General features: G+C 45.0%; 1 protein-coding gene across 5 annotated transcripts in view; it reads right to left on the reverse strand.

Annotated features, from left to right (window-relative positions):
- IGSF3 (immunoglobulin superfamily member 3) overlaps window positions 1-27,247 on the reverse strand; it is a 131,444-nt gene that overhangs the window by 15,256 nt on the left and 88,941 nt on the right. For 4 of the 5 annotated variants that reach the window (XM_018045966.1, XM_018045963.1, XM_018045965.1 and 1 more), the window contains 3 exons: window positions 20,606-21,016; window positions 16,597-17,004; window positions 8,651-9,139 (listed from right to left, as the gene is read on the reverse strand). In XM_018045966.1, coding sequence (XP_017901455.1) covers window positions 8,651-9,139; window positions 16,597-17,004; window positions 20,606-21,016 — 1,308 coding nt within the window. Of the gene's footprint in view, window positions 1-6,973; window positions 7,094-8,650; window positions 9,140-16,596; window positions 17,005-20,605; window positions 21,017-27,247 lie in introns of those variants that run through there. The other variant, XM_018045968.1, reaches the window with a different exon arrangement.

Here is a 27,247-nt window from a genome sequence, read left to right on the forward strand (position 1 = left end):
TCTGAATGTTGAGCTTTAAGCCAACTTTTTCGTTCTCCTCTTTCACTTTCATCAAGAGGCTTTTTAGTTCCTGTTCACTTTCTGCATTAATGGTGGTGTCATCCGCATATCTGAGGTTATCGATATTTCTCCCGACAATCTTGATTCCAGCTTATGCTCCTTCCAGCCCAGCATTCCTCATGATGTATTCTGCATGTAAGTTAAATAAGCAGGGTGACAATATACAGCCTTGACGTACTCCTTTTCCTATTTGGAACCAGTCTGTTGTTCCATGTCCAGTTTTAACTGTTGCTTCCTGACCTGCATATAGGTTTTTCAAGAGGCATGTTAGGTGGTCTGGTATTCCCATGTCTTTCAGAATAATGCATATATATGGAATTTAGAAAGATGGTAACAATAACCCTGTAAGTGAGATAGCAAAAGTGACACAGATGTATAGAACATTCTTTTGGACTCTGTGGGAGATGGTGAGGGTGGGATAATTTGGGAGAATGCCATTGAAACATGTATATTATCATATGTGAAACGAATCACCAGTCCAGATTCAATGCATGATACAGGATGTTCGGGGCTGGTGTACTGGGATGACCCAGAGGGATGGTATGGGGAGGGAGGTGGGAGGGGGGATTCAGGACGGGGAACACATGTATACCTGTGGCAGATTCATGTCAGTGTATGGCAAAACCAATACAATATTGTTAAGTAATTAGCCTCTAATTAAAATAAATTTATATTTTAAAAAAAGAAGAGTTAAAACAAGTATATAATTTGCAATTTTATTAATTTTCCTGATTTGGCCTGACATTTGTCCCAATGAACAAGGATTATATTTAAAGATCTTATTAGTAAACCTTTGCATAGTGTTCTTTGTTCTTTCCCTAATTCTTTCCCTAAAGTTTCAGTAGTATAAACATGGTTCATGGACAAAGAAAGGGCAGTAAATAATCCAAACAATGTGTGGAAGTTCTTTTTTGGAGGCAGGACGAAAGCCCAAGTTTGTCAATTAACATTAATACATAATTTTATTGGGCCCATGTATAAAGGAAGGATTTCGTAGCCTAGAGAAATGTTAATTAGTCTTCCTTCTTCCTCAGGATGAGAGGGACCCTCCAAGCTCCAAAGAGGGGGCATATGTGTTGAGTCATTAGTGGATACGATTGGTCCTATATCTGTCCATTCTGTAATCTATAATAAAAAGGGGGCGGGGGTTAGGCCCCCACTATAAGCTCCATAAGTGTGATCAATAAAGTCAGCCTGAGCGGGGGAAGGAAAAGCAAGCAAAGCAAACACAGCAAAGAAAAATATTCTCAGGATTCCGAGGCGTTCCCTGTTGAGAAATCAGATTTTCAGTTTGATTAGTAAGGGTTTTTATCTGTCCCCAAGTAGGGAGATCATGAGGTCGGTGACGTCGAGTGTGGTTTTATGGAAATTTTTAAAGCTGCCATGGCTTGTATTGGAATTTCTTCTTCCTGGGGTTTTTGTTGTTTGGTCTCTAGTTTGAATGTCGCGGGCCCCCTTAGGTTTAATCTTCCGAAGAGGAAGCCATGTGAGTTCGTTGGATCCATCTGGAGAAATAGAAGCATACCCTTTTCCCTGTAAGATTAGTTTCTTAGATTTCCATTGATTAATCTGTCTTGATACCAAATGGGCAAAGGAAGGGAGGTGTCCTTCAATGTCTCGAAATGTTTTTCTGCTTTTGTCAAAATATCTCCTTGTGGTAAGTTTAAAAAATTTATAATAAATAAAGCTATATTAACAATAGTTATAGAAAGAAAGGAAAGCGATAATGATGAAAACACTTCTAGGAAATATTTTAGTCCAAAAAAAATCATCTAGAGATCTGTTTGGGGCCTGGTATTTGGTTGTGGTTTTGAATTAATGGGTTGATTTCTTCCTCATTCAGTACATACCTTTTTCTTGATATAAAAAGAAATGGGATCTGACTGTGTTTTAAGTGGTTTGTGTTATCTGGGGCAAAGGATTAGGAGCAAACAGTCAAACATTTTTTCCTAAGTGAAATTACTGAAAAGCTGATGCAGAATAAGTTGACAAATGAAACATTGCTCGCATCCAAATACCTGACCTTGTCCCTGGAAAAAGAAATGCAACCTGGCGGTTGTTGGAAGTCTCTGTTCAGTGTGTTAAAGAAGATGATTGTACTTTCACGACAGACTTGAAAAGAAGGTGAATATTTTGTATTTTTGATATTCTTAGGAACAAATAACTTATTTGGCAAATGGTGTCTTTTTTAATGTTGTTTTCGTTTTGTATTGTGAAATAGGCAGTGAAGTTGATGTTATTTTAAGAATCTTACAGACTGGAAACAGAAATAAAGCTATAGTAATAACAGTTATAGGCTTAAAGAATACATTGCATTAGAATCTGGTAAAGTCTGTTCTGGATAAGGAAGATAAAAGTGTTTCTGTGTATTTCTTATTTAATTTTTTACTTGCAGTTACAGTGTGTAATGTGTTTAATTATGTCGTGTATTTGTGGATTATAAGGAATGTCTGTAATCTGTTTAATAGAGAATGAATGTAAAAACTGTTTGAGTTTGCTTAGAAATTAAGGCAGGCCATTATGTGTTTTTATAGAATTAGGTGTTCTCGTTATTGCAAAGTAAGTTAATAGGTGGGTTATAATATGTTGCGTAGTTTCACCTCGGAGAGGTGTGGCCCATATAAAAGAAGAATTTATATCAATCGAGACATGTAAGAAGGAAGAGGAAAAAAGTTCAGGGCAATGAATTACATCCATTTGCCATCAAATTTTCTTTCATTTGTCTTAAACCTTTTTAATATTTTCATATTCATTTTGCCATGTCTTATATCTTTTTATTAAAAGCATGTATCTTACTTTTCTTTAGCAACTATGAAGTGTCTTGTATGTTAGCATTTTATAGATTGATGAATATAATATATATATATTTTTATTTATATTTATTAATAGTCTAAAATCTCTTTAGGTTTTTAGTAAGAAAAAATTTTTTGTAAGAGGAAGTTAGTGTTCAGTAATTCATGTTTTAAAATCTTACTTCATTTGGAAATGACCTAGCTATTTAATAAACTTTTATTATTTAGTTTAGTGTATCTCCAGAAACTTAAGTTACCCCAATCCTAAGAGATTATTTTAGATGATTATAATAATAGATTATTCTATTAAAATACAATTATTTTTAATAGAGTTTATCTAAAAGTTTTCATCTCATTTATATATTTATATATATATAAAGAGTTACCTTCTTGTTGACAAATTTAGTTTACCTTAAACCTAGGCACAATAAAAGTATTATATAATGTTGATGACTTAAGACATGTCTTAGATTAGCAAATAATTATATTTAAATTATATTTATATTTAAATAAACATATTGAATATTGAATATTTTTCAGTTCATGTGGGCTTGAATTTAAATAGAGCTTATTAATTTCATATAATCTAAAAATAAAGACATATATTGAGACATAGATAATTTTAGATAGACAGGCATAGTTTTCCACTTGAAATTTAAAATATCTGTTTGTTTTTTTTTTGAGTTCCACCAATTTGTTTATGGCTGGAATCCTAGATAGAGTGGGCTGTGTATCCCAAGGACATGATAAGAGTTAACTTTAGGTTTTTTCTTAGGCCTGTTTTTGTTTCCCAGGCAGAATTGGAGTTCCAAAAAATTTTAACAAAAGTTAACCTTTTCCTAACTGCACATGTAAAAAGAATCGGTTTTGCAATTTCAAAAAAAATTTTATTTTAATCAGTTTTCTCTGGAGTCTAAAGCAATCTTGTAAATCAGCAATAATAATGTGCCAATAATAGGTGATGGGATCTCTGGTTGTAATGTATCCATAGGTTTCATAGATGCATTAACCTTTTTTAAGGTCTGTTAAGAGAGGCCATTTGTTAGATTTCTTTTTTATAACAAAAATAGGAGAGTTCCAAGGAGCAAGATTCCTCAATATGTTTTAATTCTAACTGTATGTCTGTAAGTTCTTTAGTAGCCTGTAATTTTTCTTTCGTAAGGGGCCACTGCTCTGCCCAAATAGGCTTGTCATTCTTCCAAGTTATTTTAATAATTGCTTTGTTTGTTAAATGAGCAGTGGCCCTTAGGAAAAATGTGGAATGTATATCTGAGTTTGCCATAGCATAAGTCCCTTCCTATTAGATTAAGGAGTGCATCTATCACATAAGGTCTTAATGTTGCAGGCTGGTCTTTTGGTCCTTCATATGGGTAGATCTGAACATTTTGATAAATTTCTTGTACTTTGGTTTGAGAAATTCCTGCAATTTGGCAAGAGATTTTTTTGTATAGGCCAGGATTTGGGCCATAAGTGTTTAGAAATAATAGTAATATCAGATCCAGTGTCGAGGAGACCAGAAAATCTTTTACCATTAATTTTGATACTTATTTTTAGTTGGGCATATTCAGATACCAATGATGTCCATAAGAATTGTTTTTGATCTGTACTGTTGAATCTGCCTGTCCGTGTATCACTAGAGGAGTTAATAGAAGTGTAAGGCAAAAGAAGTAATTGAGCAATTTTGTCCCCCATTTTGAATTGCCATAGAACCTGAAATGACATCACAATTTGAATCTCTCCTTTATAATTTGAATCCATTATTCCCGGGTGAACATTAATTCCTTTAGAAGTCAAACTAGATGGGCCAAGTAAAAGACCGAAGGTTTGTGGAAGCAGAAGTCCAAAAAGTCAGGTAAGCACTCTCGAAGGGACTGCTTGAGGGTAAAGGAAAAAATCATTTAGGGCTGGTATACTGATGGCAGCATTGCCGGATGTTGAGGGTTTGAGGGAAAAGATAGAATTTGCCCCTTGTTTTTGTTGTAGGGGACCTAGGGGGTCCCCTGTTTGGAGTTTCCTGGAATAGGTTTTCCTTCATTATCAAATTTAGATTTACAATCTTTGGCCCAATGCATTCCTCTACGGCAGCGAGGGCAACTTCTTGGAGGTTTTTTATTAGCTTTCTTAGGGCAGTCCCTTTTTAAATGATTTTTATCTCCACATGTAAAGCATCCTTCATTTCCCTTTTTAAAGATAGCAGCCATTGTCTTAGCTAGCATTTGCGTCTTTTAAGTTTCTGATCACAGATTGTGACAAGCCTTCAAATAATCAATATTAGTCCCGGTCTCACAAATTGGAGGGATAGTTCTTTAACATTCCTGATTTGCATTCTCATAAGCAAGTAATTTCTCTAGCTGTTTCTTGGTTTCTTCTCCGATTACAGTATGGGAAACAGCAGTTTCTAGTCTAGCTAAAAAATTAGCATAACTTTCATTAGGTTCTAACAAAGGAGAGACTTTTGGAGTTGCGCCTGTTGGCACAGGAGGAGCATTTGAAGCAGCCAGGGCAGGGCTAGTAAGAAAATTTTGAAATATTTTACATTGTTCTAATTGGGCCTTTTGTAAAGTTTTATCATCTACTTGATATTCATGCAATAAATGTTCAGTCTGTTGTCGAATATCGTGAGGGCTAGAATTAACTTGAAATGAATGGCAGAATTACAGCTTTCATGAGAGCCCATAGGGGCCAGAAATCAATTGGAATATTTTTTCCCTGCCTGGTGGCTCGTTCAACATTTTCTTTGACCTGGTGTCAAATTTCTAAATCAAAACTGCATTTATCAGGGAACCAAGGATTATATTTAACCACTGTTTGAAAGCAAGCCTCTATTCATTGACGCGAAACTAAAAATCCCTGAACTTTAAACAAATAGTGAAGTAAAGCAGAGAAATAATGGGGCTTTCCAGCCATTTGACCCGTGTCTTAGTACTTACCGACCTCAATAGGCCCTGACCTCAATAAGCCTGGAGTCACTCCATCCGAAATGCCACATATACCAGTGTCCATGTTCTGGGTACCACTTGTTGGGGTCCTTTAATGGACCTGAACCTGGTGGTCCAGAGTCGACAATAAGAAAGTGAAAGAGAGAGCCAGAGGGAGAGGGAGAGAGAGAGGAAGAAAGAAAGAAAGAAAGACAGACACAGGGACCCAAGCTCTGATGGAGCAAAGGTGCTTTAATGATCTTTCTGTGAGTATATATAGGCTGTTGTACAAGAAATTTCTTTCGACAATGATAAAGATCAGAAAACCAAACGTACAGCAACCTTTACCAAGGGAACGAGGGATTAATAATGGTCACAAGGTCAGGAGACAATCCATATCTCAAGAAAGGGGATCGGGACTAAGCACTTTTGCCGTAAAGAGAATGTTTACTGAAGGAGACTCAAGCCTGTCTCACATAATGACCTCAGTCCTGGGAGCAGCTTGCTGTTCCACTAGTTTCTGACAACAGAAACTGATAGGGAACAGAAGCTTTATGAGAAACAGCACATAGGAATCCTCTTGTTAAACATGCCCTGACACCATGAAGTGATGGGACTGGATGCCATGATCTTTGTTTTCTGAATGTTGAGCTTTAAGCCAACTCTTTCACTCTCCTCTTTCACTTTCATCAAGAGGCTCTTTAGTTCCTCTTCACTTTCTGCCATAAGGGTGGTGTCATCTGCATATCTGAGGTTATTGATGTTTCTCCCGGCAATCTTGATTCCAGCTTGTGTTTCTTCCAGTCCAGCGTTTCTCATGATGTACTCTGCATATAAGTGAAATAAGCAGGGTAACAATATACAGCCTTGACCTACTCCTTTTCCTATTTGGAACCAGTCTGTTGTTCCATGTCCAGTTCTAACTGTTGCTTTCTGACCTGCATACCGATTTCTCAGGAGGCAGGTCAGGTGGTCTGGTATTCCCATCTCTTTCAGAATTTTCCACAGTTTATTGTGATCCACATAGTCAAAGGCTTTGGCATAATCAATAAAGCAGAAGTAGATGTTTTTCTGAAACTCTTGCTTTTTCGATGATCCAGCGGACGTTGGCAATTTGATCTCAGGTTCCTCTGCCTTTTCTAAAACCAGCTTGAACATCTGGAATTTCACGGTTCACGTATTGCTGAAGCCTGGCTTGAAGAATTTTGAGCATTACTTTACTAGTGTGTGAGATGAGTGCAATTGTGCGGTAGTTTGAGCATTCTTTGGCATTGCCTTTCTTTGGGATTCTTCTCCTTATGTTGCTGATTTGCTAAAAAGAGACTAAGTTGGATATTCTAATGAGTCACAAGGTAACATCTAACAATATACCTGTACGTGGTTGTTGTCGTTCAGTTGCTAAGTCATGTCTGACTCTCTGCAACCCCATGAACTATAGCACACAGGCTTCCCTGTCCTTCACTATCTCCTGGAGTTTTCGCAAACTGTGTCTATTGAGTCAGTGATGTTAGCTAACCATTTCATCCTCTGCTGCTCCCTTTTCCTCCTGTCTTCAGTCTTTCCCAACATCAGGGTCTTTTCCAATGAGTCAGCTCTTCTCATCAGGTGGCCAAAGGTTGGAGCTTCAGCTTCAGCATCAGTCCTTCCAATGAATATTCAGCGTTGACTTCCTTTAGGACTGACTGGTTTGATCTCCTTGCTGTCAAAGGGGCTCTCAATTTGAGTCTTCTCCAGCACCACAGTTCAAAACCATCAATTCTTTGGTGCTCAGCCTTCTTTATAGTCCAACTTTCTCATCCGTATGTGACTACTGGAAAAACCATAGTTTTGACTATATGGACTTCTGTCAGCAAAGTGACGTCTCTGCTTTTTAACACACCGTCTAGGTTGTCAGCTTTTCTTCCAAGGAGCAAGTATCTTTTAATTTCATGGCGGCACACACTGTCCGCAGTGATTTTGGAGCCCAAGAAGATAAAATCTGTCACTGTTTCCCCTTTTTCCCCATCTATTTACCATGAAGTGATGGGGCCAGCAGAGACATTACTTTGCTGACTAAGGTCCGTCTAGTCAAGGCTATGGTTTTTCCAGTGGTCATGTATGGATGTGACAGTTGGACTGTGAAGAGGGCTGAGTGCCGAAGAATTGATGCTTTTGAACTGTGGTGTTGGACAAGACTCCTGAAGAGTCCCTTGGAATGCAAGGAGATCCAACCAATCCATTCTGAAGGAGATCAGCCCTGGGATTTCTTTGGAAGGACTGATGCTAAAGCTGCAACTCTAGTACTTTGGCCTCCCCATGAGAAGAGTTGACTCACTGGAAAAGACTCTGATGCTGGGAGGGATTGGGGGCAGGAGGAGAAGGGGACGACAGAGGATGAGATGGCTGGATGGCATCACTGACTCAGTGGACGTGAGTCTGAGTGAACTCCAGGAGTTGGTGATAAGACAGGGAGGCCTGGCGTGCTGCGATTTATGGGGTTGCAAAGAGTCAGACACGACTGAGCGACTGAACTGAACTGATGGGGCCAGATACCATGATCTTAGTTTTTTGAATGTTGAGTTTTAAGCCAACTTTTTCATTCTCCTCTTTCACCTTCATCAAATATATACATGTATAATGAAATCTAACTAAAATTTAATGTGGTGGAGAATCAACTTTTTTATAAAAATGAGAGGGTATATGATCACTTTAATTCCTATCGCCATTTTTTTTTTTCACAAGGGCAATCAAGAGTCAGTTACTTAAACTGGTGTGTCAAATCCTAAATGCCTGTAACAGGCAAGAAAACAGCTTAGCAGTCCCCCATCAAGCTCTGATTTTTCTTCCAGACAGCTAGAATCAACCGTGTGACACCTTCCCCTGAAAACTTAAAAAACTTACTTGTGTCCAGAACGCGGATGCCGATGGGGGCCGACTCCTCCTCGGTCAGCCGGTACCATTCCTTTTGAGGGCTGGGCAGCCACTCCTCCACGCGGCAGGAGTAATTACCCGTGTCCTGGGGGCTGGCCTGCAGCACGGTGAGCCGGTAGAGGAGCGGGGAGAGCATCTGAAAGCGAAGCCTGCCCTCCCAGGGGCTGCCCTCTGGGCCAAAGACAGCATCTGCGCCCACGCTCAGCAGGGCTGTCCGCTCTGTGGGGTCCTCTTCCTCCTCTTCATCCACCTCCACTTCCTCTTCCTCCTCCTCCTCCTCCCCATCTTCTGGCCCAGGGCTACCCCTTTTTCCTCCAGCCTTAGTCCTCAGGGAGTACCAAGCCACAGCGAAGCGGGAGTCCTGGCTGGAGCGAGACACGATGCTACAGTCCAGCTGGAAAGCTGCCTTCTCGAACACCGTGGCATTGGGGACCACTGTGTCCACCTGCAGGGCAGCATCTGGGGGAGACAAGGCTGTTTTAGTTTCTGCTCAAAACAACTAAATGTCCACCATTAAATATGTTTTAGGAATACAGTAACATACAAGAGAGTTCCATGCATCTATTGAAAGGAATGAGGAGGCACTGTGTACAGACAGGAGGAAGGAAATTCAAGAAAAACTGTTAAGAGTACGGCACACTGTGTACTCCGGATGTCACTCTGCAGAAGAAAATGTGTGTGTGTGTTCAGATGCTCAGTTATGTCTGACTCTTTGTGACCCCACGGACTGTAGCCTGCCAGGCTCCTCTGTCCACGGGATTTCCCAAGCAAGAATACTGCAGTGCGTTGCCGTTTCCTACTCCAGGGGGATCTTCCTGACCCAGGGATCATACTCGCATTCTCTTGAATCTCCTGCCCTGGCAGGTAGGTTTCTTTACTACCAGCACCACCTGGGAAGCCCCATGGAAGAAAATAGAAAATACATTTTATTCTATTTGCTTGGAATATCTGTGGAAGAATTCACAAGGAGCTGGTAACATGGATGCTTATAGGAATCCAGAGGGAGAGGGGCACATTTTTCACTGTGATCCCTTGTAGTGGTTGAATAGATTTCTGCCCAAAGTTATGTCCACCTGGACTCTCTGAATTTCCTTAATTGGAAATAGGATCTTTGCAGATATACTTAGTTAAGATGTGCTCATAACTGATTTGGGGCAGGCCTACATATCAGGAGGGAAGAGGGCACACAGAGACACATGGAGAAGGACACAGAAAGGCAGAGACAGACTGGAATGATGTAGCCACAAGCCAGGAAACACGGGGCCATGAGAAGCCGAAAGAGACAAGGACGGACTCTTCCCTGGGAACTTCAGGGGAGCAGGGCCCTGATAACACCTTGATTTCACCCTTCCAGCCTCCACAACTATGACAGAACAGATTTCTGTTATTTGAAGCTACAAAGTTTGTGCTAATCTGTTATGACGGCCCTTGGAAATGAATTCACCCCCTTAGTAGCTTCTGAATTTAAACTGTGTGTGTATCGGTTGTTGGCTACAACACAGGAAACCCAAGGAAGTAAACATTCTCCAAGGATTGAAGCCAAGCACAGACAAGAAACCTGAAAGGGCTCCTTACTCCAAGTATGGAATCCCCAGGAGGATAACATGGATAGTGTCCTCTCAATGGACATAGGAGATTGAGATAAGAGATAAGAGATAACCACTAAGAGATAACTGAACAAGTAAGTCGTATCCCACAGACGCTACCAGACGGCTCTATCTGTTTCTTTTGCAAGTTTGGGCTCTCTAGAGTAGGTTCTAAATGTGTAATTCACTCCCTACCTCCTCCCTTTGGCTCTGTTTATGAAATGCTCACGCAAGATGCCAATGTAGCATCAACAAAAATAGACTGAATTGGATTCTACTTGGATGACGACCAAATAGGAACCATTCCCAAGTACTGTCCTGGGCTTTCAATGAATGGGCTCAACTGGCTTGCAGGTGAACACAAAGCTGGTTACCGCCACTAACTTGGGGCTCTGCTAACCCCTCCACATTCCTCTCTGCACATCTGGAATCTCATGTGCACCACTGGACACAAAGCTTAGGAACCAGCTATAGGTGATGGGCACGGTGCATCAACCCACCTATCACCAGGGACGCGTTGGGGGGCAAGGTGGAGGGGGGCAGTGATGGTGGTGGCAGGAGACGCTGGAGGGGCCAGAGGGCAGAAAGTGGCAGGACAGGAAATCGGTCTGCTGGCGACTCAAACTGTCTCACTCATCAGCTTACCCCTCCAGGGAGCACAGCTGATGTGCCAACAGAGAAAAGCTGCACTGGCCCGAGTGAGGCATTGGACCCATCCTGGCAAGGTGGTCAGGGGCTGTGAACATTCAGTTCCCCAGAAGGGCCTCTTCCATCTAGTATCCCTTTCTGTCTTCTAGTCTAAGGCTCACAATTTTTTGGAGCCCCTTCAAGGGGCTTCCCTGGTAGCTCAGAAGGTAAAGAATCTACCTGCAATGCAGGAGACCCAGGTTTGCTCTCTGGGTCTGGAAGATCCCCTGGAGAAGAGAATGGCTACCCACTCTAGTATTTTGCCTGGAGAATCCATGGACAGAGGAGCCTGGAGGGGACTAACACTCAAATGCCTTGTTTACATTAATCACTCAACACAAGTTTTTCGAATAAAATTAATTTTTACCTTCCCACAAGCCCAATCCCCTTAACATGCATGCCTCTCTACCAATTTGGTTTTCTGCATCTGTCCCCTTCTAGAAAAGGCAAAACCATCTCCCTGGTCAGCCTTTAACACTCTTTCCTTACTTTCCCATGTTTAAGCTACCAGAAAAAAAGTTTGTCCCTGCCCCACCCAGAGGTCATGCTGATACTTCCAAGCTGTGACCTAGACCAGTGACTCTGGTCTGTGGTCCCGCTCTTGGGGAGCAATGTGGTTTCCCCTCTCCCCTGGTGAACCAAACACAACTACTAATCTATTCAGCAATAGTCCCATCCTGAAGAAGCACAAGCTGGAATCAAGATTGCTGGGAGAAATATCAATAACCTCAGATATGCAGATGACACCACCCTTATGGCAGAAAGTGAAGAGGAACTAAAAAGCCTCTTGATGAAAGTGAAAGAGGAGAGCGAAAAAGTTGGCTTAAAACTCAACATTCAGAAAACGAAGATCATGGCATCTGGTCCCATCACTTCATGGGAAATAGATGGGGAAACAGTGGAAACAGTGGCAGACTTTATTTTGGGGGGCTCCAAAATCACTGCAGATGGTGACTGCAGCCATGAAATTAAAAGACGCTTACTCCTTGGAAGAAAAGTTATACCAACCTAGATAGCATATTCAAAAGCAGAGACATTACTTTGCCAACAAAGGTCCGTCTAGTCAAGGCTATGGTTTTTCCAGTGGTCATGCATGGATGTGAGAGTTGGACTGTGAAAAAGGCTGAGCACCAAAGAATTGATGCTTTTGAACTGTGGTGTTGGACAAGACTCTTGAGAGTCCCTTGGACTGCAAGGAGATCCAACCAGTCCATTCTAAAGGAAATCAGTCCTGGGTGTTCATTGGAAGTTCAGTTCAGTCGCTCCGTCGTGTCCAACTCTTTGCGACCCCATAAATCGCAGCGAGTCCGTAATACCATCCAGCCATCTCATCCTCTGTCGTCCCCTTCTCCTCTTGCCCCTAATCCCTCCCAGCATCAGAGTCTTTTCCAGTGAGTCAACTCTTCACATGAGGTGGCCAAAGTACTGGAGCTTCAGCTTTAGCATCATTCCTTCCAAAGAAATCCCAGGGTTGATCTCCTTCAGAATGGACTGGTTGGATCTCCTTGCAGTCCAAGGGACTCTCAAGAGTCTTCTCCAACACCACAGTTCAAAAGCATCAATTCTTCGGTGCTCAGCCTTTTTCACAGTCCAACTCTCACATCCATGCATGACCACTGGAAAAACCATAGCCTTGACTAGACGGACCTTTGTTGGCAAAGTAATGTCTCTGCTTTTGAATATACTATCTAGGTTGGTCATAACTTTTCTTCCAAGGAGTAAGCGGCTTTTAATTTCATGGCTCCAGTCACCATCTGCAGTGATTTTGGAGATCAGAAAAATAAAGTCTGACACTGTTTCTACTGTTTCCCCATCTATTTTCCATGAAGTGATGGGACCAGATGCCATGATCTTCGTTTTCTGAATGTTGAGCTTTAAGCCAACTTTTTCGCTCTCCTCTTTCACTTTCATCAAGAGGCTTTTTAGTTCCTCTTCACTTTCTGCCATAAGGGTGGTGTCATCTGCATATCTGAGGTTATTGATATTTCTCCCGGCAACCTTGATTCCAGCTTGTATTTCTTCCAGTCCAGCGTTTCTCATGATGTACTCTGCATAGAAGTGAAATAAGCAGGGTGACAATATACAGCCTTGACGTACTCCTTTTCCTACTTGGAACCAGTCTGTTGTTCCATGTCCAGTTCTAACTGTTGCTTCCTGACCTGCATACAGATTTCTCAAGAGGCAGGTCAGGTGGTCTGGGATTCCCATCTCTTTCAGAATTTTCCACAGTTTATTGTGATCCACACAGTCAAAGGCTTTGGCATAGTCAATAAGCAGAAATAGATGTTTTTCTGGAACTCTCTTGCTTTTTTGATGATCCAGTAGATGTTGGCGATTTGATCTCTGGTTCCTCTGCCTTTTCTAAAACCAGCTTGAACATTAGGGAGTTCACGGTTCACGTATTGCTGAAGCCTAGCTTGGAGAATTTTGAGCATTACTTTACTAGCGTGTGAGATGAGTGCAATTGTGCGGTAGTTTGAGCATTCTGTGCATTGCCTTTCTTTGGAACTGGAATGAAAACTGACCCCTTCCAGTTCATTGGAAGGACTGATGCTAAAGCTGAAACTCCAATACTTCGGCCACCTCATGCAAACAGTTGACTCATTGGAAAAGACTCTGCTGCTGTGAGGGATTGGGGGCAGGAGAAGAAGGGGACAACAGAGGATGAGATGGCTGCATGGCATCACCAACTCGATGGACATGAGTTTGGGTGAATTCCGGGAGATGGTGATGGACAGGGAGGCCTGGCGTGCTGCGATTCATGGGGTCGCAAAGAGTCCGACACAACTGAGCAACTGAACTGAGTTTCTTCAGTTACCATATTTCATAAGCAATGCCAGGCGATTCTTAACTCTTAGAGCTCTTTTATTTCCAATCTTCTATATGTTCAACTTATATCAGAAAAAAAAAAGCTCTGAGGTACATCTACATAAAGAATCTTAGGCAAGCAGTAAAAATGGTGGTCATGAAATTCTTTTAATGACATGCGGAAAGGTTCACAAAAGAATGCTGGGGCGGCAGGGTGGGAATCACATGAAACAGTGAGATGCTGACTTCATTTAGAGAGAGACACACACACAGAGGGAATATGAAGATATGTTGCTTACTCGCGAAGCTGTGTCTGACTCTTTGCAATCTCATGGTCTGTAGCCCACCAGGCTCCTCTGCCCATGGAATTCTCCAGGCAAGAATTATTGCAGTGGGTTGCCATTTCTTTCTCCAGAGGATCTTCCCGACCCAGGGATTGAACCTGCATCTTCTGCCTTGGCAGGCAGGTTCCTTACTACTGAGCCACCAGGGAAGTCCATGAAGATATACAGACAGTGAGATTACAGACTTTTTTTTTTGGCCACACCATGCGGTAGGATCTCAGTTCCCCCACCAGGTACTGAACCAGCGGCCCCTGCAGTAGAAACTCAGAGACTTAACCACTGGACTGCCAAGAAAGTCCCTACAGATAATTTTTTATTTCAAAACTGTATTTTTCTGTTTTCCAAATGCTATGTTATTAGTATGATCACCTTATATAATCAGAGAAGGAAGTGAGGCAGGCAGACAGCTGGTTAATCTAGGCTACTCAACTGGCTAGACAGGAGGCAGACTTGAGGCTGCCGATTTAGGGGCCACACTTTGAGCACACAGGGTGGCAGGAGGGAAACCTGGGCAACCCCTCAGTCTGCTCAACATACTGGCAGTGTGACACTTGTCTTTAGGCTTTGGTTCTCTCCAGAGTACCTACACTCAGGGCCCTGGTGAGGACTGAACATGAACCTCCCCTCTGTGGCTGGGAGGGATGCAGCTGGCTGCCTCCTCCCGCGCTGCCTGGGGCCTCATGCGGGGATCTACAAAACGGGTGGGAGGAGGAGGGAGACAGTGTTCAGCTGCCGTATCTACCATTTGTCTTTGGGGAAAGACATGCAGCACATTCAAGGCAAGGGGGAAAGGGGAAGAAAGCTCATGAGCAATACATCTCAAAGCAGAGGCAATTCCCTCTCCAGCTTAGGCAAGACAGGAGGGCAGAGATAGTGTCCTTCTCCTATAACAAAGGCTGTATCTGCTCACTGAAGTGTGTGCCATGATGTGTGGGGCGGGCATAACCGTGAGGCTCCAGGATTCCACCAACAAAAAGAGCTGCTCTACTTAGATGTGAAAACATCATGAAAGCTTCCCTCGGCACCAGTGACCACAAACAGAACCCTGGGATGCTCAGAACATAAGACCAAACATTCCTCTGGATACAGGTCCCAGTACATTTCTGCCCCATGTCCTTCAGGGGACTGTCCTTAACTGACCTGTGGTCTGATAGGGATGAGTGATGACATGGTGTTTCAGAGGACAAAGGAATCCTGCACATCTTTGCTTTAATTATGTGTTTGAATATGGAACAATAATTCTACCCAGTAATTATGCACATTTGGGTACTTTAGAACCAACAATAAAGAAAAGCATGAGGCTGCACAGAATAGTCATTAGCACCAATAAAATTATTAGGAAGTGAGAGTGTAAAGGCTACAGCTACTTCATTTTCTATTTAAATTCTGTGAATCAATTCTTTTCCACTGAAAATCCACAAACTGAATTTTCAGAACCACATGATTATACTGTTTCAAGATTTTTGCCACCTGTCTGAATCTGAATGTATTCTTTGAAAAGAAAATATTCTACTCTGTAAATGGGCTTCCCTGTGGCTCAGTAAGAAAAGAATCCACTTGCAACGCAGGAGACTGCCTACAACAAGGGTTTGATCCCTGGGTCGGGAAGATGCCCTGGAAAAGAAAATGGCAACCCACTCCAGTATTCTTGCCTGGAAAATCCCATGGACAAAGGAGCCTGTTGGACTACAGTCCACGGGGTCACAACAGTCGGACACGACGGAAGCAGTTGAGCACTGCTCTGTATAACAAGCTCTAGATTCATCCACTTCACCAGACCTGACTCAAATGAAGTAAGTCAGAAAGAGAAAAACAAGTATCATATATTAACACATATATATGGAATCTAGAAAAATGGTACTGATGAACCTATTTGCAGGGCAGAAATAGAGACGGCGACCTAGAGAACAGACTTTACGCAGAGGGGAAAGAAGAGGGTGGGACGAATTGAGAGAGTAACATTGAACATACATTACCATATGTAAAACAGATAAGCTGATGGGAAATTGCTATATAACACCGGGGGCTCAAGCCAGTGCTCTGTGACAACCTGGAGGGGAGGGATGGGTGGCGGGCAGGACGGAGGTTCAAGAGGGAGGGAACATATGTATACCTATGGCTGATCCACGCTGTTGTGTGGCAGAAGCCAACACAATATTGTAAAGCACTCATCCTCCAATTAAAAATAAATTTTAAAAAGTATTCCAGGCTCTGGAATAAGTGACAAATGTTATTCTAGTTAAGAAATGGAATCACCTTAGGCCAAAGCCAGATGTGCAGTTTTTCACTCACCAGGGGAAAAAAAGATCTCAGACACTTGTGAATGCAAATGTAAAACGTAAATGCTCATACATTTAACTGCAAGTAACTAATTAATTGTATTAATTTAATTAACAATGGGTTCATTTTGAAATTAATTTTATGCAACGCACAAATGATCACAGAGGGGAACCACCAAAGGGAGAGGAGGCCTGGGGAGGTTAACTCTCACCTGGTCGAGTGACGCGAACAGCCATCTGGCCAGCGGTGTCCTCGGCCTGTTTGTACCACATGCCACTGGGGCTGGGCAGCCACTCCTCCACACGGCAGCTGTAGGTGCCGCTGTCCTGCACGGCCACATTCTGGATGAAGAGCCGGTACACGCCCGGGGAAGGGCTCTCCAAGTGCAGCCGGCCCTTCAGGTTGTTCTTGGCCGCCTGCTCTCCGTAGTGGAAGGTGGCATCGCGACTCAGGCGGGCCACGGTCTCCCGCTCTGGCTGGTTGGGCTTCCACACAAACCATTCCACCAGCAGCTGTGAGGCTGCGCTCGTGCGGTTCAAGACCACACACTCCAGCTGCACCTGCCGTGTCTCCAGAACCGACAGGTTGCCCTGCGCTTGGCTGAGCTTCAGGCGGCTGTCTGCAAAAGTGAGGAAAGAGAAGTTGCCAACAGGCAAACAACGAGCCACCTGCATGCAACCTTTCCCAGTGGACGTTGAGAGCATGCCTTCCAAAGACAGGAGGACAGTGGCAGGCTCAGGTGCGCACTCTGAGTTCTTGATCATGGGTCCAAGTTCCTGAGTTTCAAGGAATTTGCTGTTACAGTAGCAGCTGCCCCCAAATTTATAACCCTCATAGATTCAGATGCTTAGGAGAGGACAAGCATGCACGGTAGACGACTCCACGTCCAAGTGTAGACGACTCCACGTCCAAGTGACAGCAGAGCATGAGGAACGTGGCCAACTGGAGGGGTTGTCAGGGCAGAGTTGGAAAGGGCATGGTGAGAACCCTGCTGGAAGTAACAGCAAATGTTCAAAACTGACCACATTATGGCCAGAATATGCTGAGCCATCAACCTCAGAGGAACAGCAGGGGAAAGCCAGCTTAATATGTATACCAGTTGGTCCTAAGAATTGCAGTTCTTACCTTCTCTACCAAAAAAAACAAAACCAAAAAGACCATAAGGGTTTCCTCTCAAGATGGGAGCAGAACTGATCTAACATCAGTAAAGAAAAGACTGATATGGATGGTGGTTTGAAACCTCAGCCAATCAGATTGTTCTCCAGAGAAAAAAGTCATTAAATATGGTCATTAAACATACTTTGATGGCATCCTTGCCACTGGACTAAAGGGGTTAAAAAGCTATGAAACTGTAAATGCACAGAAGCCCCTGGAAAGAACACCTCCTGAGTCAGGGAGGGGGAGGAACTTTCACTTTTCACTTTTCCACTTCAACAATGTCACAATATTTTATAAGGCACATTTATTCCACTTTTGTAATAAAAGGTCAAAAAATTTAAAAAACTACTGAATATTTTAAATAACCAATCTCTGAAAACATATACATACTCTCGTTGTCTCAAGGTTGAAAGATTATTTTCTCCTTTGTGGTTTTTAGTATTTTCCAAAAGTTCTATGAGTGTATGCCTTCTTATTAAAGGGGGTAGGAGGTACTGGAAGAAGTAGGGGAGGGGGAAAAAAGAAAACCATACAAACCAAAAAGCTCAACTTGGGACCTCCCTGGCAGTCCAGTGGTAAAGATTTCACGTTCCAATGCAAGGGGTGTGGGTTCAATCCCTACTTGGGGAACTAAGATTCCACATGCCTCATGACCGAACAACAAGAATGCAAACAATAAAAACAATGCTATAACAAATTCAATAAAGACTTTAAAAATGGTCCACATAAAAAAATTTTTTTAAAATCTCAACTAAAAAGGGGGAATGTGTTGTTTTAATCTGTGTCCTGTGAGTTTTCTGTTTATAGTGTTAATATTCCCCATTAACAGAGATTTCACTAGCTGTGTTTTGACAAGGATCCTTACAGCCCTTGTGCCCCAGTTAGCTTGCTGCTGAGAGTCTGTTATCCCCAACAGGGAAATTCCCTTGATAAATTTAGGCTGTACCAAGAACTTCTCAAGTTTCAGCACAAACGAGAAAAGGGAAAGGAGGAATGATGACTAAGAGGAAACACATGCTGGGGGAGGGGTGAGCGGCCTCCCAGTGGGGAAAATGGTCAGAACTGAAAACAGACACGAAGAACAGAAACCCAAGAGAACATCTGTGGGGCTAATGGCAATCTTCAGTTCTCAAAAGCCCCAGGGACTGGCCTGCAGGCAGGGCATAGGTCACTGGAAATATCAACAGGAATCATTTAGACTGGAGTTTCCTGTTTTATGCCTCAGAAGGGGTGGACCATGAGGCAGATGAGAAGCCCAGGACCGGGTGGCCTGAGAAATACAGTATCCTGAGCAGAGGAGGGGCATTCGGCCTGGGCCAGGCCACCCCTTCTGCATCTGCTTTCATCTGCTTAGAGAACAAACTTTTATGGAGGTCTCCTGGGAGACAAGCCGTGAGAATAGCATGGTGCGGAAAACAGGACCTGTGCTCACTCGTGGGGCTTCCCGCCTACTGATTCTGAATATATAAATAGTAAACAAGTAACACATAGTGACTGATGATAAACGAATGTCCACAAGTATAAATACGAACAGGCAGTTCATAATGACTTATATACAAAGAGCTGTTCCAGGTGGTGACGTGCTCTGAAGAGGCTGGAGAAAGGAGACACGGAGAGATTGTTGTTGTTCCGTCGCTAAGTCACGTGCGACTCTTTGCGATCCCATGGACTGCAGCGCACCAGGATTCCCTGTCCTTCACTGTCTCGTGTTTCACGTGCACACATGAGCTTGCTCAAACTCATGTCCATTGTGTCAATGATGCCATCCAACCATCTCATCCTTTGTCGTCCCCTTCTCCCCCTGCCCTCAATCTTTCCCAGCATCAAGGTATTTTCCAGTGAGGTGGTTAGGGTACCATTTTAGTTAAAATGAGCTAGGAATGCCTCTCTGAGGAAGAATGAGATAGATGGACATCTATGGTTAACATGTCCTAGGGTGAGAGAATAACAAGCACAAAGGCCCTGGGGGTGTCAGGGAAAGCAACCATTCATATTTACTAAGGGTGTCATGCCAGTGGCTGGGGATCCAAAGGCACAGCACCTGTCCTCTAAGTGCTGACAGCATAGTGGAGAAGAAATGAAAACACCTATTATACTATGCGTTTTCTGTGGAACCCCTGGTGACACAGGAGAAACCAGGGAAGGCTTCCTGGAAGAGGTGCTGAGTGAAGTCTTAGAAACGGGCTAAAGACAGGGGAGAAGCGTCAGGGGAGGTGCACTCCAGGAGAGAACAGCATACGCAAAGGCACAGGGGGGCAGCACAGCATCCCACAGCCCATCGGGAAGCACCAGTAGTGGTAACGGTGAACTACAGGGCACGCAGGAATGCGGGATGGAGAGGAGTGTAAGGCCACATTGTGTGAAAAGCGCAGAGAACTAGAACTTTTCAACAAGGAGAAGGGGCTCCCTTCACATATTTGAAAGGGTATCACTTAGACTAATCTCGGGTTGTTGTGGGACAGACCTAACACCCGAGAGGGAAATTACAGGGAAGGGGACTTTCTAACGACCAGGGCCACCCAAAAGTGGAACCAAGTGGGGCGGAGGCAGTCAGCGCTCCCTCCCTGGAAGTACGCCAGCAGAGGTCAGGGAGCAGAGCATAAACAGGATAAAGGTCGCACTTACAGGACCTGAGAGGGGTCGAGGGGTGATTCGGTCCGGACAGGAAGGGCTCACTCCTGGACTGGGATTGGGTGAAAACGAAGAAGGCAGAAGCAGATGAAGGTCACCAGAAAACGCCTTCCGGGCAGGAATCCTGGGCATGGAGCTGGCACCAGCCCGAGGTCCAGGAGCACCAGGGGCCCTGCCTTGCTGCCCCTTGCGACCCCCGTCTGTCCCTTGGGCTTTTCCCTGGTGAAGATGCTGTCTACAACAGCAGAGTCAAGAATGCGCCTCTGAGTTTTCCATCAGTACCAGGACCCATGAGGTAAAGTGGACGGCCCACAGTGTACTAGGCTGACACTCTGTGCCACACTTAATCCAGCATCAATCTGCAGAGCCTGCCACCCCCAGGCAGTCTCTCTGCGCTCCGCCCACTGCCCAGGCTGCACCCCTGCTCTTACCTGGCCGCTTCACAGTGACCTCCGTGCGCCCTGAAACCTCCTCTGCCAGTTTGTACCAGGCATAGTTGGGGCTCAGCAGCCACTCTTCCACATGGCAGTAGTAGCTGCCGCTGTCGCTGACCTCGGCTCTCTGGACAGTAAGGCTGAACAGACCTCCGGACGCGTGCCTCTCAAACTGCAGCCTGGCTCTCAGGCCCTCCTCCTCGGCATAGGTACCATACTCAAAGGCAGAGTTGTGGGTGGTTTTGAGGATGAGCTTGCCGTCGGCATCCGAGGGCTTGTGAACATACCAGAGCACAGCGAAGTGGGAGTTCTGGCTGGTCTGGGACTTGACTGAGCAGTTCAGCTGGATGGGCCTGTTTTCCACCAGGGTGAGGGTCCGCTTTGATTTGCTCACCTGCAAATTTGTCACTGCAAAGCAAAAGGGGGCGCTTTAGCAGAATCACCACATACTCCTGGAAATGCGGCCTATCCCAGGTCCTGCCTCCAGGTTCCCCGTCTAGCACAGTTCCTAGAGGACCCAACACTGACGGGCTTCCCTCAAAGCATGGCTTGACATAAGGAAGCAGCACAGACCCCATCTCATCCCAAACAGCCTCTCCTGCCTCTGCCTTTCCTCACCCCCAGCTCAGGTCCTCACTGTCCCTCCTGGCTGCTAACCCCATCACAGAGCCTCCAGGGAGATTTGGCAAAAACACACACCTGCCCATAGCATTTTCCTGCTGAAGCAGTTTAGCAGCTTCCAACTGCTCATACTGTTTAGAGTATGCCCGCGCCATGTCCCTCATGAGGCTAAAGGTAGGGGTGCTCTGAAGAGTAAGATGGTCCTGCCTGGAGATGCTCTCATCACTGCACCCCCAGATCTGGGCTTCGGAGAGCACTCACTCACTCAACGTTTTCTGGGATATGCGAATGAATGAGTGTGTGAGTGGGTGAGTGAATGAGAGTGAGCTGGAGAAATGTGGTAGCAGTCGGTGGGAGGATGCTGGGGTGCTCTGCTTGGAGGAGGGGGAAGGAGAAGGCAGAGAAAAAAATGATGAACAATGGGACAGAACAGAGCTAACTCCAGCCCCCCCTTCCCCTCTCTCCTGATCTACCCTACCTAATTAATTACCGTGCTCTCCTTTAAAGTGCCAAGAAGCCACGGTCTAATGAAATATATCTTATGAAGGTAATCGGAGATCTCACCCACTTCATCATTATTATACTTGGCTCTGCTTCCCCTACTCACCATCCTCCCCTTACTGAGAAAGAGGGGGAAAAAAAAAATCACAATTCCGAGTTTCCCTTAGGAAGCTAAAAGTAAAAACATCATTTTACCCTCACCCTTCTCTATATACTGTGTGTGTTGAGGACCAAATCAGCTAAGAAAGAAACTCAGGACAAGGCACAGACCCTGATAGGGAGAGCAAGCTGGGCTTCCTGCAATGAGTCTGCCCAGAGGTAAGGCCAGGGCAGGTTGGCCTGGGCCTGTCTCCAGCATCCCTGCTGATCAGTCTCTTGATCCAGACACAGGACTGAGTCCACTGGTCATGCCTGGGTCTCTCTGTCAGCTCCAGCCGGCTGGCTCTCTTAGAGCTGAGAGTGGAAAGGCAGGATCAAGGTCCAAGTCCCATACCCCAAGGCTACTGAAACTTTCGAAAGCTCCAGACTGTCACCTGGACACCTGGCTAAGCCACAGACAAAGGTTCTTAGTGACTGAAAGGATTCAGCAAGCTAAGTATAGCAGAGTCCAATACACAATACCATGACTACAAAAGCAACTCTCAGGCTGTGTCTTCCGGTGCTAAATCAGGTGACACTCTTCACGAAGCCGAATTCACATACCTACAGACCTTCTCAAGGCATCAACACATGCGGTTGAAATAACCTGGGAGAAATCCCCTGGGCCACGACCCCACCCTTCTGGTTTCATCTTTTTTGGGCAACAAGCCCAGTCTCCTGCCTTATTCCTTCTTCAAACGCACAACATCCCCAGGGCACTGGAATCCAGGGCAGGCTTCACCAACAAGCACCCAAGCTCTGGAAACTAGATTCACGTTAACCTACCAGTCGACTTTTCAGATCCGATGCCTCTAATACTTGAAACAACCAGCTCCCTTTTCATTCCTTTCCAACCCCATTCACTGCATGCAAATGATATCTATATCAGAGCAAATGACACCACCTGAATTGTCTGGTGCTTGGCCAAAATAACTGGGTTGTTCAGTGTAGAATAGAAAGAGATTTAAAATGTATTATTAATTGGGGCCAGATTATTTTTGCAACTGTTACTAAGGAAACCTCCATTGCTATAGTAACTGCATATGTTAAACTGTATTCCTATGACTAAACTTCAACTAGTCACATGGTCTGAGAACAAGAATCCAAGGAAGAGAAATGTTTCAAAGCATTTCAGGTGGTTTTTTTTTTCTTCCTTTCCACGTCAAAATATTGTGAAGTGTCGAAAAGCTTGAAAGAGAGGCATTTTTGAAATCTGGTGCATGTCTGACAGGTGGGCAAGGGGTCAGCTCCATGCCTACGTTCTGAATTTCCTCTCGCGTCTCAAGGACAGAAAGGACCTTTCCTGAAGCCCAGGGGAGATGGCAGCCTGCACCAGTAATTAGGAAACACTCTCGCATCCTACCCGGCACTGCCCTGGGCGATGTGCGGCCAGCCGGCACCACCTTCCTCTATGGGGTGGGGAGAGCCCAGCCCCCTTAAGAATCGGAGGCATTTTCATCTGCAAGATGAGAAACATCACAGCATTCACCTCCGAGGAATGTTGTGCAGATTAAAAAGCAATATTCTATAGAAAGAAATTAGCACAGAGCCTGGTATACAATAAACATGCAGGATGTTTTCACCATTCCCCTTTCTTTTTGGTGTCTGGGCTCAATCCCACATTCAAAGCTCCCTACTAAGTCAAGAAATGCCAATCATAAGTTGCACACTTCCTACAGAAACTACTGTCTGCGGACTGGCAGCATCTGTGTCGCCTGGGAGCTTGTTAGAAATGCAGATATACAGGGCCCACTTCGGGCCTCCCGAACCAGACCCTGCCTTTTTTAAAACAAGATCCCCAGGTGGTTCCAATGCACCTGAAAGCCTGAGAAACCTTTCAGTTGCGTGAGTGAATGGAATGGAATTAGACAATAAACACAAAGGTGAAAGAAAAGTCCCTGAGGACTTGGTTAATTCCCAACCATGAGTCAGCAGGAGGAAAAGGTAGGAAGATGGGTGAGAGGCTGCAGGCCAGATCCTTCACACACCCCACATGTCTGCACAGATACCAGGCACTTCCCAGCTCCCAGAGCTGGACTGTACGCTGTTGGAGAGAAAGGCTCTTTCTGTACCTGGAGAGTCTCCATCTGACTCCTCTGATCACCTGTGGACCTGCAACATCAGCATCATGTGGGGTGAAGACACTGACTTACACTGTGCCCGGGGCCCAGCGACCTGTGGTTTCAGGAGCCCTCCAGGTGATTCTGATGCACCAAATTTGAGAAATCCCTGGTGTGGCACCGAGGTGGCTGCAGGTAACTCTGGAGATGGCAGTTTTTGCACAGCGGCGTGAGCAGTAGCCAGAGGGCAGCAAACAGGCAGTGAGGAGCAGAAGGAGAGAGGGATGGCTCTGTCTTTGTTAGAGATCTGTGACAGTCATTAGGACTACAGGGGGCAGTAGCTGGACAGCAGGGGTTTTTCAAACTGAGGGACGTAAGTCAGCCAGGAGACTGGGAGAGAATGAAGGAAGGGCTGCAGGAGAAGTGTGTGTGTGTGTGTGTGTTGTGTGTGCACGCATGTGCAAATCCTATCCATCTTCAAGAAGGAGGGGGACTTCCCTGGCAGGGCAGTAGATAAGAGTCTGCCTGCCAATGCAGGGGACACAGGTTCAATCCCTCGTCTGGGGAGACTGCACATGCCTCGGAGTAACTAGGCCCCTGCGCCACAACTGCTGAGCCAGAAGCCTGCAACTACTGAGGCCCGTGCACCTAGAGTCTGTGCTCCAACAAAAGCCACCACAGTGAGAAGCCTGCCCACCAAACGAGAAAGCCCTCACAAAGCAACGGACCCAGCTCAGAGAAAAATAAGTAAATTAAAACAAAACACTACGGCTAGAGACTTCTGCAACCAACTTCCCCCAACCCCCATAAACAGAAAGGAGGGGGCAAAGGCACCTGCTACTCAGCAGTTACCACACCTTAGAGTCCCTACAGCCTTAACACCACCTTAGCACCCCTCCCTTCCCTCCCCGTGCTCATACCCTGGTTGAGCCCCTAACTGTCTCCTTCTCAGACCTTATACTCCAGCCTCAGTCTCACCAGGGAGAGCCTCCTAGGCTGCAGACACGACCTCGCTGCTCCCAGCTTAGGGCCTGCCTGTGGCTCCCGACATTGCAGTTCTCAACAGGACAGCAATGCTCTCAGGGACACCAGGGAAACTGAGGTTGGGGTAGGGCGGCGGAGGGAGGGTACAGAATATGAGATGGCCTAAAGCCAGTAGATTCTGTAAACCAACCTGGGTTGACTCTGCAAGAGGTCTCTGCCTCGAGTCTCGTGTGACTTTCACATGACATTAATCAAAGTGAAAACTCGGTGGCTAGTACCTAGCACTTTTCATTTTGCTATCAGCACGATACTTTTTGTTTTTTTCCATAGCTCTAACATATGCTAGGCAAGTCAAGGGAAGGGTTTCCTTTGCTTTGTTCAGCATTATCTCACGAGTTGCTCAGGATCTTGGAAACCAGTCCAGACAGCAGTGCTGCTCAGAAGTGGCACCACTGACACAATCAGGCGGAGCAATGGGGTGGGGAGCAGGGCCTCTGCCTGGCAGCAGCATGAACTGGGGACCGATCCTCCCACAGTAGCCGCCCCCGAGCACTGACATGTTAGAGTTTATTGCTTTATTACAAACTACTTCTAAAAAAATTTCTCCATTCTGCCACCATAAGGGCATTGTAACATCACTGACTCAATGGACATGAGTTTGACCAAACTCCGGGAGCTGGTGAAGAACAGACAAGGAAGCCTGAAGTGCTGCAGCCCATGGGGTAGCAAAGAGTCGGACACAATGAGCAACTGAACAACAATGAACAACAGCAGCAACAATTCTTAAAGATTCCATGAATTTTATTTTAGAGTAGGAAAGGGACTACTACAAACTGTTATTAAAAAAAGGAGAACATAATAAGTGCAGTCCCAAGTCTTCTCTGCCCAGTTTAGAATATTCTTACTTCACACAATTATGCAATCCTTTCTATGTGCTAAGCAGTGCTCTAAGCCTTTTATAAATATTAACTATCTGGTCCTCACCAGACCTATGCAATAAATATTATCATCCCCAGTTCTATAAAAATACTTGCTCAAAGTCATACTTCTGATAAGTGGTAGGGCCAAGATTCAAACCCAGGCTGTCTGCTCTGTCCCTGCTTCTAACCTTCATGAACTCTGACACTCCACGATGTCTTGTAGAAGTGGGGCTCCCTTGGCCCCTGCCAACCCAACCTCTCCCCAACCCTAGGCTTCAGTCACAAGCACGCTGCTGCCTCCCTTGTGATGTTCTTTACTCACAACTCTGAGCCTGAAAGCTGTGCTGCTCCTTCCTGCCACCCACCCCCATGCAAACTGATTCTCCGCGCAACCCTGTGGCCTACCCCCTGGACTAGCTTCTGGCCAGCCTGAGAGGCAAGCCCTGTGACACACCCATCACTGCAGCTACAGCACCCAGCACAGAAGGTGGCACACAGCAGGTGCTCAAACATGCTCGTAGAAGGCACTGGAAGGGAGGGGCGAGGAGAAACCAGCAAAAGTCAGGAGGTAGAAACAGCTAATTAGGGTAACCCAGACATGCCCTGTCTGCCTTACCTGTCTGCAGATAGAGCACTGACCCTTGCTCACTGGCTCCAAACGGGTGCACCCGGTGTAACCATGACAACCAGGCCTGAGGCACAGGGGGAGGGCCGGGGCTCCTCCAGGGCGCTTGCTCTCATGCTCGCTCCTGCTCTCAACACCCACTGGGCAGAAGCCACAGGCACACAAGATGGAAAGAGAGCCTCAGGTTCTCCTGAAAGAAAGGAGGGGCCAACCTCTCTGAAGGACAGGACAGCCTGTCACCTACTAGCCTGTGACAGGGACAGCCACTGTCACAGGCCCCGGACTCAAGGAAGTCAAAGAAAAGAGCCCTCAGCTTGCCCAACCTGCCAGGTCAGCAATAAGAAATTGGAGAAAACAGATTTGGCAGCATCCAGAGGGTATTAAATATTCATCCCAACTGCCCATCAGCAAAATCCCCGCAGAATACACCCACTGACAAGTCGGCTTTCTACACCGGAGGCTGTCCTCCTAGAAGCTTGTTTATTGCTTTGTCAATTTTAATGCGCAATATTTAATAGCCAGACCAAGATACGGTTGTAAATATTTGGAAAATGAGTGCTGACATTTCCCTTATTGCTTCTGTATTTAGGAATATGTAATTGGAGGGTATTTTGGGTGCTAAAGAAAATCAGAAGGAAGCAAAGCAATGCTTCAAAATTAAAAGGAAAAATAAGTGATTAAGAGCTAAGAATCAAATATGCTGAACTAGCTTAAGAGTCCTGTCACACTCTGCCTTCAATGGTAGTGAAGGCTACGCTAAATCAACAAAACAGGAAGGGTGACGGGATTC

The sequence above is a fragment of the Capra hircus genome, chromosome 3 (assembly GCF_001704415.2).
Source record: "Capra hircus breed San Clemente chromosome 3, ASM170441v1, whole genome shotgun sequence".
In the NCBI taxonomy this organism is placed as follows: Eukaryota; Metazoa; Chordata; class Mammalia; order Artiodactyla; family Bovidae; genus Capra; species Capra hircus.